This window comes from Stegostoma tigrinum, chromosome 41 (assembly GCF_030684315.1).
Source record: "Stegostoma tigrinum isolate sSteTig4 chromosome 41, sSteTig4.hap1, whole genome shotgun sequence".
NCBI lineage: Eukaryota > Metazoa > Chordata > Chondrichthyes > Orectolobiformes > Stegostomatidae > Stegostoma > Stegostoma tigrinum.
In genome coordinates, this window is record NC_081394.1 from 720597 (window position 1) to 733805 (window position 13209).

At 58.3% G+C, this 13209-nt stretch overlaps 2 protein-coding genes across 2 annotated transcripts in view; one reads left to right on the forward strand and one right to left on the reverse strand.

Moving 5' to 3' along the window:
* Positions 1 to 7038, forward strand: part of LOC132206672 (collagen alpha-2(VIII) chain-like) — a 32232-nt gene extending 25194 nt beyond the window's left edge. The window contains exons 3-4 of the mRNA XM_059641269.1: positions 2425 to 2530; positions 6635 to 7038. Coding sequence (XP_059497252.1) covers positions 2425 to 2530; positions 6635 to 7038 — 510 coding nt within the window. The remainder of the gene's footprint in view (positions 1 to 2424; positions 2531 to 6634) is intronic.
* Positions 7039 to 8401: 1363 nt separating this feature from the next.
* Positions 8402 to 12427, reverse strand: LOC132206697 (zonadhesin-like). Its single transcript, XM_059641352.1, has 3 exons — positions 12046 to 12427; positions 9364 to 9659; positions 8402 to 8610 (listed from the first exon to the last, which is right to left on the reverse strand). Exons 1-3 carry the CDS (start codon positions 12205 to 12207, stop codon positions 8601 to 8603), a joined length of 468 nt encoding a protein of 155 aa, XP_059497335.1. The 5' UTR covers positions 12208 to 12427; the 3' UTR covers positions 8402 to 8600.
* Between the last annotated feature and the right edge of the window lie 782 nt (positions 12428 to 13209).

The window sequence follows — 13209 nt, forward strand, 5'->3', positions numbered from 1 at the left end:
GGGAGCGCCGCACTATCGGAGGGTCAGTGCTGAGGGAGCGGGCACTGTCGGAGGGTCAGTGCTCAGGGAGTGCCGCACTGTCGGAGGGTCAGTGCTGAGGGAGTGGGCACTGTCGGAGGGTCAGTGCTGAGGGAGTGGGCACTGTCGGAGGGTCAGTGCTCAGGGAGTGCCGCACTGTCGGAGGGTCAGTGCAGAGGGAGCGGGCACTGTCGGAGGGTCAGTGCTGAGGGAGTGGGCACTGTCGGAGGGTCAGTGCTGAGGGAGTGGGCGCTGTCGGAGGGTCAGTGCTGAGGGAGCGCCGCACTATCGGAGGGTCAGTGCTGAGGGAGCGCCGCACTGTCGGAGGGTCAGTGCTGAGGGAGCGCTGCACTGTCGGAGGGTCAGTGCAGAGGGAGCGCCGCACTGTCGGAGGGTCAGTGCTGAGGGAGCGGGCACTGTCGGAGTGTCAGTGCTGAGGGAGCGGGCACTGTCGGAGGGTCAGTGCTGAGGGAGCGGGCACTGTCGGAGGGTCAGTGCTGAGGGAGCGGGCACTGTCGGAGGGTCAGTGCTGAGGGAGCGCTGCACTGTCGGAGGGTCAGTGCAGAGGGAGCGCCGCACTGTCGGAGGGTCAGTGCTGAGGGAGCGGGCACTGTCGGAGGGTCAGTGCAGAGGGAGCGCCGCACTGTCAGAGGGTCAGTGCTCAGGGAGTGCCGCACTGTCGGAGGGTCAGTGCTGAGGGAGCGCCGCACTGTCGGAGGGTCTGTGCTGAGGGAGTGCCGCACTGTCAGAGGGTCAGTGCTCAGGGAGTGCCGCACTGTCAGAGGGTCAGTGCTCAGGGAGTGCCGCACTGTCGGAGGGTCAGTGCTGAGGGAGTGCCGCACTGTCGGAGGGTCTGTGCAGAGGGAGCGGGCACTGTCGGAGGGTCAGTGCTGAGGGAGCGGGCATTGTCGGAGGGTCAGTGCTGAGGGAGTGGGCATTGTCGGAGGGTCAGTGCTGAGGGAGCGGGCATTGTCGGAGGGTCAGTGCTGAGAGAGTGGGCATTGTCGGAGGGTCAGTGCTGAGGGAGCGGGCATTGTCGGAGGGTCAGTGCTGAGGGAGCGGGCACTGTCGGAGGGTCAGTGCTGAGGCAGCGGGCATTGTCGGAGGGTCAGTGCTGAGGCAGCGGGCATTGTCGGAGGGTCAGTGCTGAGGGAGTGGGCACTGTCGGAGGGTCAGTGCTGAGGGAGTGGGCACTGTCGGAGGGTCAGTCCTGAGGGAGCGGGCACTGTCGGAGGGTCAGTGCTGAGGGAGTGGGCACTGTCGGAGGGTCAGTGCTGAGGGAGTGGGCACTGTCGGAGGGTCAGTGCTGAGGGAGCGGGCACTGTCGGAGGGTCAGTGCTGAGGGAGTGGGCACTGTCGGAGGGTCAGTGCTGAGGGAGCGGGCACTGTCAGAGGGTCAGTGCTGAGGGAGTGGGCACTGTCAGAGGGTCAGTGCTGAGGGAGTGGGCACTGTCGGAGGGTCAGTGCTGAGGGAGCGGGCACTGTCGGAGGGTCAGTGCTGAGGGAGGGGGCACTGTCGGAGGGTCAGTGCTGAGGGAGTGGGCACTGTCGGAGGGTCAGTGCTGAGGGAGGGGGCACTGTCGGAGGGTCAGTGCTGAGGGAGCGAGCACTGTCGGAGGGTCAGTGCTGAGGGAGTGGGCACTGTCGGAGGGTCAGTGCTGAGGGAGTGGGCACTGTCGGAGGGTCAGTGCTGAGGGAGCGGGCACTGTCGGAGGGTCAGTGCTGAGGGAGTGGGCACTGTCGGAGGGTCAGTGCTGAGGGAGGGGGCACTGTCGGAGGGTCAGTGCTGAGGGAGTGGGCACTGTCGGAGGGTCAGTGCTGAGGGAGTGGGCACTGTCGGAGGGTCAGTGCTGAGGGAGCGGGCACTGTCGGAGGGTCAGTGCTGAGGGAGTGGGCACTGTCGGAGGGTCAGTGCTGAGGGAGGGGGCACTGTCGGAGGGTCAGTGCTGAGGGAGTGGGCACTGTCAGAGGGTCAGTGCTGAGGGAGTGGGCACTGTCGGAGGGTCAGTGCTGAGGGAGTGGGCACTGTCGGAGGGTCAGTGCTGAGGGAGGGGGCACTGTCGGAGGGTCAGTGCTGAGGGAGTGGGCACTGTCGGAGGGTCAGTGCTGAGGGAGTGGGCACTGTCGGAGGGTCAGTGCTGAGGGAGGGGGCACTGTCGGAGGGTCAGTGCTGAGGGAGTGGGCACTGTCGGAGGGTCAGTGCTGAGAGAGTGGGCACTGTCGGAGGGTCAGTGCTGAGGGAGTGGGCACTGTCGGAGGGTCAGTGCTGAGGGAGTGGGCACTGTCGGAGGGTCAGTGCTGAGGGAGCGCCGCACTATCGGAGGGTCAGTGCTGAGGGAGTGGGCACTGTCGGAGGGTGGCCTCTTTTCACCTCTGCGTCACTTGTGCGTTTTGTAACTATTACAGATCACCTTCCAGGACATCAAAGACAGCATCAACAAAATGGATCAGCTCAACGTCCTGTTTGAAAAGATCGCAGATTTGGAAGAACAGGTGACTACCCTGAAGAAATGTGAGTGTTACCACATTGTTTCCTCTTCCTGTGTGCTCCGTGCTCCCTGTGTGTTAGGTGATCCCTGTGTGTTAGGTGATCCCCGTTTGTTCGGTGATCCCTGTGTGTTCGGTGATCCCTGTGTATTCGGTGATCACTGTGTGTTCAGTGATCCCTGTTTGGTGATCCCTGTGTGTTCTGGGATCCCTGTGTGTTCGATGATCCCTGTTTGTTTGGTGATCCCTGTGTGTTCAGTGATCCCTGTTTGGTGATCCCTGTGTGTTCGGGGATCCCTGTGTGTTCGGTGATCCCTGTGTGTTCAGTGATCCCTGTTTGGCGATCCCTGTGTGTTCGGGGATCCCTGTGTGTTCTGTGATCCCTGTTTGGCGATCCCTGTGTGTTCGGGGATCCCTGTGTGTTCTGTGATCCCTGTTTGGCGATCCCTGTGTGTTCGGGGATCCCTGTGTGTTTGGTGATCCCTGTTTGTTCGGTGATCCCTGTGTGTTCGGTGATCCCCGTGTGTTTGGTGATCCCTGTGTGTTCGGTGATCCCTGTGTGTTCGGGGATCCCTGTGTGTTCGGTGATCCCTGTGTGTTTGGTGATCCCTGTGTGCTCGGTGATCCCTGTGTGTTCGGGGATCCCTGTGTGTTCGGTGATCCCTGTGTGTTCGGTGATCCCTGTGTGTTCGGTGATCCCTGTGTGTTCGGGGATCCCTGTGTGTTTGGTGATCCCTGTGTGTTTGGTGATCCCTGTTTGTTCGGTGATCCCTGTGTGTTCGGGGATCCCTGTGTGTTCGGTGATCCCTGTGTGTTCGGTGATCCCTGTGTGTTCGGGGATCCCTGTGTGTTCGGTGATCCCTGTGTGTTTGGTGATCCCTGTGTGTTCGGTGATCCCTGTGTGTTCGGGGATCCCTGTGTGTTTGGTGATCCCTGTGTGTTTGGTGATCCCTGTTTGTTCGGTGATCCCTGTGTGTTCGGTGATCCCTGTGTGTTTGGTGATCCCTGTTTGTTCGGTGATCCCTGTGTGCTCGGTGATCCCTGTGTGTTCGGTGATCCCTGTGTGTTTGGTGATCCCTGTTTGTTCGGTGATCCCTGTGTGTTCGGTGATCCCTGTTTGTTCGGTGATCCCTGTGTGTTCGGTGATCCCTGTGTGTTCGGGGATCCCTGTGTGTTCGGTGATCCCTGTGTGTTCGGGGATCCCTGTGTGTTCGGTGATCCCTGTGTGTTCGGGGATCCCTGTGTGTTCGGGGATCCCTGTGTGTTTGGTGATCCCTGTGTGCTCGGTGATCCCTGTGTGTTCGGTGATCCCTGTGTGCTCGGTGATCCCTGTGTGTTTGGTGATCCCTGCGTTGTCGGTGATCCCTGTTTGTTCGGTGATCCCTGTGTGTTCGGTGATCCCTGTGTGCTCGGTGATCCCTGTGTGTTCGGTGATCCCTGCGTGTTCGGTGATCCCTGTTTGTTCGGTGATCCCTGTGTGTTCGGTGATCCCTGTGTGCTCGGTGATCCCTGTGTGTTCGGTGATCCCTGTGTGTTCGGTGATCCCTGTGTGCTCGGTGATCCCTGTGTGTTCGGTGATCCCTGTGTGTTTGGTGATCCCTGTGTGTTCGGTGATCCCTGTTTGTTCGGTGATCCCTGTGTGTTCGGTGATCCCTGTTTGTTTGGTGATCCCTGTGTGTTCGGTGATCCCTGTTTGTTCGGTGATCCCTGTGTGTTCGGTGATCCCTGTGTGTTCGGGGATCCCTGTGTGTTTGGTGATCCCTGTGTGCTCGGTGATCCCTGTGTGTTCGGTGATCCCTGCGTGTTCGGTGATCCCTGTTTGTTCGGTGATCCCTGTGTGTTCGGTGATCCCTGTGTGCTCGGTGATCCCTGTGTGTTCGGTGATCCCTGCGTGTTCGGTGATCCCTGTTTGTTCGGTGATCCCTGTGTGTTCGGTGATCCCTGTGTGCTCGGTGATCCCTGTGTGTTCGGTGATCCCTGTGTGTTCGGTGATCCCTGTGTGCTCGGTGATCCCTGTGTGTTCGGTGATCCCTGTGTGTTTGGTGATCCCTGTGTGTTCGGTGATCCCTGTTTGTTTGGTGATCCCTGTGTGTTCGGTGATCCCTGTTTGTTCGGTGATCCCTGTGTGTTCGGTGATCCCTGTGTGTTCGGTGATCCCTGTGTGTTTGGTGATCCCTGTGTGTTCGGTGATCCCTGTGTGCTCGGTGATCCCTGTGTGTTTGGTGATCCCTGTGTGTTCGGTGATCCCTGTGTGTTCGGTGATCCCTGTTTGTTCGGTGATCCCTGTGTGCTCGGTGATCCCTGTGTGTTCGGGGATCCCTGTGTGTTCGGTGGAGCCTGGCCATTGTTGATGAGTGTTTTGCTCAGGTCCTGCCATGTTGGATGTGTCCCTGGCGGGTCTTGTGATAGCTCCCCTGGTGGGTTTTCACTCTATTTTTGGAGCAAGCTGACATTGCTGGCCCGAGCTTTGGAAAGCGATGGAACCCAGCCCTGGAGAGTCAAACCCACAACCTGATTAACTACTCAACCCTGAGTCATGATGGTAACACGTGATGGCCATCTCCCACTAGAAGGAGAACCATCCATCACCCGTTGATGTCCCAAGATATTCCCGCCAGCAAATCCCCAACATCTAGAAATTTCCCATCGAGTTCTTCTCCAAGTCATCCCTCTTCTTCTCTGTCTCTGCCTGTGTCTCTATCTCTCTCTCATCCTTTAAAGAGTTCCCCTGAGGCTCACTTCTTTGACCAGTATTTCACAGTCACCCAACGTCAGAACATGGCTGAACAATAAAACCAAATAACTGCAGACGCTCTGAAGTCACGAGCAAGCAGCACGGTGGCTCAGTGGTTAGCACTGCTGCCTAATGGCGCCAGGGACCCAGGTTCAATCACACCCTCGGGTGACTGTGTGGAGTTTACACATTCTCCCCATGTCTGCGTGAGTTTCCTCCCACAATCAAATAATGTGCGGGTTAGGGTGGATTGGCCGTGCTGAATTACCCATAGTGCCCCGGGATGTGCGGGTTAGGGTGGATTGGCCGTGCTGAATTACCCATAGTGCCCAGGGATGTGCGGGTTAGGGTGGATTGGCCGTGCTGAATTACCCATAGTGCCCCGGGATGTGCAGGTTAGGGTGGATTGGCCGTGCTGAATTACCCATAGTGCCCCGGGATGTGCGGGTTAGGGTGGATTGGCCGTGCTGAATTACCCATAGTGCCCCGGGATGTGCAGGTTAGGGTGGGTTGGCCGTGCTGAATTACCCATAGTGCCCAGGGATGTGCGGGTTGGGGTGGATTGGCCATGCTAAATTACCCATAGTGCCCAGGGATGTGCAGGTTAGGGTGGATTGGTCGTGCTAAATTACCCATAGTGCCCAGGGATGTGCAGGTTAGGTGGATTGGCCGTGCTAAATTACCCATAGTGCCCAGGGATGTGCGGGTTAGGGTGGATTGGCCGTGCTAAATTACCCATAGTGCCCAGGGATGTGCGGGTTAGGGTGGATTGGCCGTGCTAAATTACCCACAGTGCCCAGGGATGTGCGGGTTAGGGTGGATTGGCTGTGCTAAATTACCCATAGTGCCCAGGGATGTGCGGGTTAGGGTGGATCGGCCGTGCTAAATTACCCACAGTGCCCAGGGATGTGCGGGTTAGGGTGGATTGGCCATGCTAAATTACCCACAGTGCCCAGGGGTGTGCAGGTTAGGGTGGCTTGGTCGTGATAAATTACCCACAGTGCCCCGGGATGTGCGGGTTAGGGTGGATCGGCCGTGCTAAATTACCCATAGTGCCCAGGGATGTGCGGGTTGGGGTGCATTAGCCTTTAGAAATACAGGGATAAGGGTGGGAGCTGGGGCCGCACTGGGTGGGATGCCCTTCAGAGAGTTGGTGTGGACTTGATGGGCCGAATGATAGGACAGGGTTTATGCAGGAGTTGCTGGAGAATCGGCAGCAGCTTCTAGAGACAGAAGGAGCTAACGTTCCTGTGTCCCTTCCTCCGAACTCGATCTCAATCTCTGCGGCCAGGTTTCTCCAGCAGTCTGCGTGTTCCCGTTTGCAGACCCCCCCAGCCATCGAGCACAGGTCCTAATCTCACTTTGTTCCCATCCGTTCTTGACTGTCCTTTCCAGACGTGCCGAAGATCATATTCCATGCCAAGGTGTCCGATGGGAAGAACCCAGTTGCACAGAAACGTGTTGTCTATGACCTGGTGACTATAAACAAGGGCTCAGCGTACAACCCCATGACTGGTTTCTTCACTGCTCCTTTCTCTGGTGTCTACCAGTTCACCTACTCGCTGCTGGCCCAGATGACGGCCGAGCGCACAGCGGTGTACCTGATGAGGAATGAGGAGAACCAGAGCTACCTGCACAGCATTCTGAAGAGTGGCCAGGCCCAGAGCACCAGCACAAGCACCATCCTCTCCCTCAACAAGGATGACCAAGTCTGGCTCAGGCTGGGAACAGGCTCAGCTTGGAGCGGCCTCGGAGCCTTGAACTTCCAGGGGCTCCTCCTGGAGGTGGAGGAGGACTGAGCGGGAGGTGCAGTCGCTTGGAGGGGGAGGGTGCAGGTGGGGGTCAATGCCCCCGAGGGAGGGGAGGTGACTCCACCACCCTCGGGGAATCTCTGACCCTCTTTAACTTACCCAGCTCCAAACAATCCAGGAAACTGGAGGTGCCATTGCTCCCTTGGACTTTCTGGTCATGTTCCTGCTCTTCCAGATCTGGGAAAGGTCGGGAGGGGTCTTCGTGATCCACGTAGCTCAACCCCACCCCCGTCAAAAACCCTCTCTCACGACCAACAACCTTTCAGATCCCATCGTGTGTTCCCTCACTCACCCCCCGCTCCCTTTAATACCCCACCCAGTCTAATCCCACTCTCCCCCTCACCCCCGGCTCCCTTTAATATCCCTCCCAGTCTAATCGCACTCTCCCCCCTCACTCACTCCCCGGCTCCCTTTAATATCCCACCCAGTCTAATTCCACTCTCCCCCTCACTCCCCGCTCCCTTTAATATCCCACCCAGTCTAATCCCACTCTCCCCCTCACCCCCCGGCTCCCTTTAATACCCCACCCAGTCTAATCCCACTCCCCCCTCACTCCCCCTCCTTTAATACCCCAATCAGTCTAATCCCACTCTCCCCCTCACTCCCCGCCCCCTTTAATATCCCACGCAGTCTAATCCACTCTCTCCCCTCACTCCCCACTCCCTTTAATACCCCACCCAGTCTAATCCCACTCCCCCCTCACTCCCCGCTCCCTTTAATACCCCAATCAGTCTAATCCCACTCTCCCCCTTACTCCCCGCTCCCTTTCATACCCCACCCAGTCTAATCCCACTCTCCCCCTCACTCCCCGCCCCCTTTAATACCCCACCCAGTCTAATCCCACTCTCCCACTCACTCCCCGCTCCCTTTAATGTCCCACCCAGTCTAATCCCACTCTCCCCCTCCCCCCCTGCTCCCTTTAATATCCCACACAGTCTAATCCCACTCTCCCCCTCACCCCCAGCTCCCTTTAATATCCCACCCAGTCTAATCCCACCCTCCCCTTCACTCCCCGCTCCCTTTAATATCCCACCCAGTCTAATCCCACTCTCCCCCTCACTCCCCACACCCTTTAATTTCACACCCAGTCTAATCCCACTCTCTCCCCTCACTCCCCACTCCCTTTAATACCCCACCCAGTCTAATCCCACTCTCCCCCTCACTCCCTGCTCCCTTTAATATCCCCCCCAGTCTAATCCCACTCTCCCCCTCACTCCCTGCTCCTTTAATATCCCCCCCAGTCTAATCCCACTCTCCCCCTCACACTCCCTGTAGTCTTCAGGCCATGTCTGTTTTGTGCAGAATCTTTGATAAAATAAATGTAGAGTTCACCTGAGGATGTGGTCAACAATCTGAATTTATTTGTTGTTTTCACGAATATTTACGGAACACGTTTCCTGTCTTTGCTGAATTCCCGTGATCAGGATTCAGGGACAGGGTCTGCAGCCTGATTTTTCACTGTCAGCACCGATTACTGGCGACACTCCTCACAAAACCATTTCACCGCGTTCTCAGAATCATCTCAGCCCAGGCCAGATCCTGAGTCTCTCTCAATTCAGACTGCAAGGTTAGAAGAATCGAAATATTAGGTCATTACATCGTGGATGGTGGAAATTGAGCTGGGGATTTTTAAACTTGTGAAAGGTTCCTCCTTCACAATGAACATAATCTGGCTGCACAGTGTCAGGGAGAGAGAGAGGGGAGAACGAGAGGGAGAGAGAGAGACAGAGGGCGAAGGAGAGAAAGAATGACATAGAGAGAGAGAGACGAAGGAGAGAGAGAGAGAGAGAATGTGAGAGAGAGCGGGGGGGGGAGAGACAGAGGGCGAGAGAGAGAGAATGACACAGAGAGAGAGGGCAAAGTAGAGACAGAATGGTGGAGAGAGAGAGAGAGAGAGGGAGCGGGAGAGACAAATGAGAGAGAGGAGGGAGACAGGTGGAGAGAGGGAGAGAGGGAGGGTGAGGTGGAGGGAGGGGGGCAGTGGTGGGAGAGAGATGGGGAGGGAGAGAGGGATGGGGGTTGAGAGAGAGAGAGAGTCAGACAGACAAGAGAGACACAAAGATTGAGTAAGTGAAAGAGAGACTGCAAGAGACACAGATGGACAGAGAGAGAAAAAAAAGAGAGAGAGATAGTGGGAAAGAGAGAGAGAGAGAGACAGAGGTGGTGCCAAACAGAGACACAGAGAGTGAGAGAGACAGAATAAAACAGGGAAATGGAGATGAGAGAGTGAGACAGACAGAGGGAGACGGATGGTTAAGAGACAGATAAAGAGGAGGAGACGGAGGGGTTTAGTCTCTGGGTTGACAGACTCACCAGCTGGTAAATTCCGGAGCGAGCCACCCTCTGAGGAATCTCTGAATATCTGATGTCACCAATCCATCTGGCATCAGCAGCTCGCCAGCGTAACTGGCACCAAAAACACCGCAGCTGCCACACATCTGCTTCATGAAGGAGCGAGGCACCGTGACGGTGAGCTCACCGAGGCCGCGGAACAGAAACCTGACTCCAGCCGAATTTTCCACAAACACCCCATTCGCTTCAGCAACAATGGACAGACCAGGTATGTCCGTGAACGGGAACTGCCCTCGGTTCAACCGGTGCCCATTCACCTGCGATCAGAAATGGTGGCATTACACACCGGGGGCAGGGGGTACATTCCCACCCATTACACACCGGGGGCAGGGGGTACACTCCCCCCCATTACACACCGGCGGCAGGGGGTACACTCCCCCCCCCATTACACACTGGGGGCAGGGGGTACACTCCCTCCCATTACACACCGGGGGCAGGGGGTACACTCCCCCCACCATTACACACTGGGGGCAGGGGGTACACTCCCCCCCATTACACACCGGGGGCAGGGGGTACACTCCCCCCCATTACACACCGGGGGCAGGGGGTACACTCCCTCCCATTACACACCGGGGGCAGGGGTACACTCCCCCCCATTACACACCGGGGGCAGGGGGTACACTCCCCCCCATTACACACCGGGTGCAGGGGGTACACTCCGTCCCATTACACACCGGGGGCAGGGGGTACACTCCCCCCCCCATTACACACCGGGGGCAGGGGGTACACTCCCCCCCATTACACACCGGGGGCAGGGGGTACACTCCCCCCCCATTACACACCGGGGCAGGGGGTACACTCCCCCCCCCATTACACACCGGGGGCAGGGGGTACACTCCCCCCCCCATTACACACGGGGGCAGGGGGTACACTCCCCCCAATTATACACCGGGGGCAGGGGGTACACTCCCCCCCCATTACACACCGGGGGCAGGGGGTACACTCCCCCCCATTACACACCGGGGGCAGGGGGTACACTCCCCCCCATTACACACCGGGGGCAGGGGGTACCCTCCCCCCCATTACACACCGGGGGCAGGGGGTACACTCCCCCCCATTACACACCGGGGGCAGGGGTACACTCCCCCCCCATTACACATGGGGGCAGGGGGTATGTTCCCTCCCATTACACACCGGGGGCAGGGGGTACACTCCCCCCAATTACACACCGGGGGCAGGGGGTACACTCCCCCACCATTACACACCGGGGGCAGGGGGTATGTTCCCTCCCATTACACACCGGGGGCAGGGGGTACACTCCCCCCCATTACACACCGGGGGCAGGGTGTACACTCCCCCCCATTACACACCGGGGGCAGGGGGTACACTCCCCCCCTCCATTACACACCGGGGGAAGGGGGTACACTGCCCCCCCATTACACACCGGGTGCAGGGGGTACACTCCCCCCCATTACACACCGGGGGCAGGGGGTACACTCCCCCCCCATTACACACCGGGTGCAGGGGGTACACTCCCCCCCCATTACACACCGGGGGCAGGGGGTACACTTCCCCCCCCCATTACACACCGGCGGCAGGGGGTACACTCCCCCCCATTACACACCGGGGGCAGGGGGTACACTCCCCCCCATTACACACCGGGGACAGGGGATACACTCCCCCCCATTACACACCGGGGGCAGGGGGTACATTCCCTCCCATTACACACTGGGGGCAGGGGGTACACTCCCCCCCATTACACACCGGCGGCAGGGAGTACACTCCCCCCATTACACACCGGGTGCAGGGGGTACATTCCCTCCCATTACACACTGGGGGCAGGGGGTACACTCCCCCCCATTACACACCGGGGGCAGGGGGTACACTCCCCCCCCATTACACACCAGGGACAGGACGAACAGCCCTCCCTCCCCCCATTACACAGAAAACAGGTACAGCAGCAGGCCATTCGGCCCTTCCAGCCTGCTCCACCATTCAATGTGATCATGGCTGATCATGCAATCTCAGTATCCATTCACACCCTGCCCCCCCACACCCACTGATCCCTTTAGCCAGAAGGCCCATGCCCACCTCCCCCTTGAACGTACCTAATGAACTGACCCTGACAGTGGGAGAGAATCCCAGAGGCTCACGACTCTCTGAGTGAAGAAATTCTTCCCCATCTCCGTCCTGAACAGCCTCCCCCTTATTCTCAGATTGTGAGCCCCAGTTCCAGGCTTCCCCAACATCTGGAACATCCTTCCTGATCCACCCTGTGCAGTCCCATCAGGATTCTGTGTGTCTCTATGTGATCTTCCCCTCATTCTTCTAAATTCCAGCGAGTACAGGCCCAGTCGATCCTGTCAGTCCTGCTATCCCGGGAATCAGTCTGGTGAGCCTTTGCTGAGCTCCCTCAATAACAAGAATGTCCTTCCTCAGACCAGGAGACCAAAACCGTACCCATTGCTCAAGGTGTGGCCTCACCAACGCCCTGTATAACTGCAGTAAGACATCCTCACTCCGATACTCAAACCCTCTCACTATGAAGGCCGGGATGCCATGGGCCTTCCTCACTGCCTGCTGTGCCTGCATGCCAACCTTCAGGATTCTCCCACCATGACACAGTGTCACTTACTGAGCAGAGGCCTGGAGGTTAGACCTGTCAATATCCAACGCCCAGCCGCCAACGGCAGACATACTCACCCAGACGTTCCCTTCTGCAGTCACCGCGATGAAGGCACCATCGAACTGAATAAAGAGAGCGGAGATCCCCAGCTTCCCGTCCTCAATACAGGGGCTGAACTGTGCCAAGGCGCGGAACCATGTGGGTGCACTCTCGTTACAGACAGATGCCAGCACATACATCCCTGGCACTGTCACCTCGGTCAGCTGGTCATCGAAGGTGACCAGCTTTCCTCCCCTGGGTCACAGAGCAGACTCCCTCCTGGCGGTAACAGCCCCGGACCCCATTCTTCATGAGACAGATATGCTGGGCTGGGCACTCCACCCTCTCACAGTCAACCTGCCCAGTTTCATAGCAGGTACATTTCTGCTGGCAGTCCTCAATGTAGACAGTCTGGTCAACCTGTAACCAGAGCACACCGCCTCCGTTACAGTCCATCAATCCCAGGGAGTGAGCACACACACTACCGCCTTCCTCCGGCCCGCACCCAGGCCCTCCTTGCAACTCCCATCGCCGCCCTCCCATTACCGTCTCCCTCCATCTCACTCCTCACCCCCATGGACCCCTCCCCTTTTACCATCAACCTCCTCACACCCTCCCTCACTCACCCTCATGAATCCCTCCCCCCAGCACCCCCTCCCCACCTCCTGCCCTCCCCCCAGCACCATCTCACACCCCACCCCTCCCCCCAGTACCAATAGCCCCCTTCACACACTCCCACATTATCATCTGGCCCCCTCAGCCCTCACCCCCATAAACCCCTCCCCCCAGCAACATCAACACCCCCCCACCTCACCCCCATGAGCCCCACCCCTGTTACCACCTCCCCCTGCCATGAATCCCCCATCGCCATCTCTTCCCAGATACAGAGTAAAGCTCCTTCTACACTGTCCCCCATCAAACGCTCCCAAGGCAGGGACAGCACGGGGTTAGGTACAGAGTAACACTCCCTCTACACTGTCCCCCCCCATCAAACACTCCCAGGGACAGGGACAGCACGGGGTTAGGTACAGAGTAACACTCCCTCTACACTGCCCCCCATCAAACACTCCCAGGGACAGGGACAGCACGGGGTTAGATACAGAGTAAAGCTCCCTCTAAACTGTCCCCCCCGATCAGACATTCCCAGGGACAGGGACAGGGACAGCACGGGAATTTCTCGGGAGCTGGTTACCTGGAAATAT

Bases quoted from the DNA above. Each gene is read 5' to 3' on its own strand.
- LOC132206697 (XM_059641352.1), bottom strand. From the start codon at position 12,207: ATGTATGTGCTGGCATCTGTCTGTAACGAGAGTGCACCCACATGGTTC. The intron at 9,660-12,045 runs GTGAGTATGTCT...TTCTGATCGCAG, and splicing joins CTGCAGAAGGGAACGTCTGG to GTGAATGGGCACCGGTTGAA.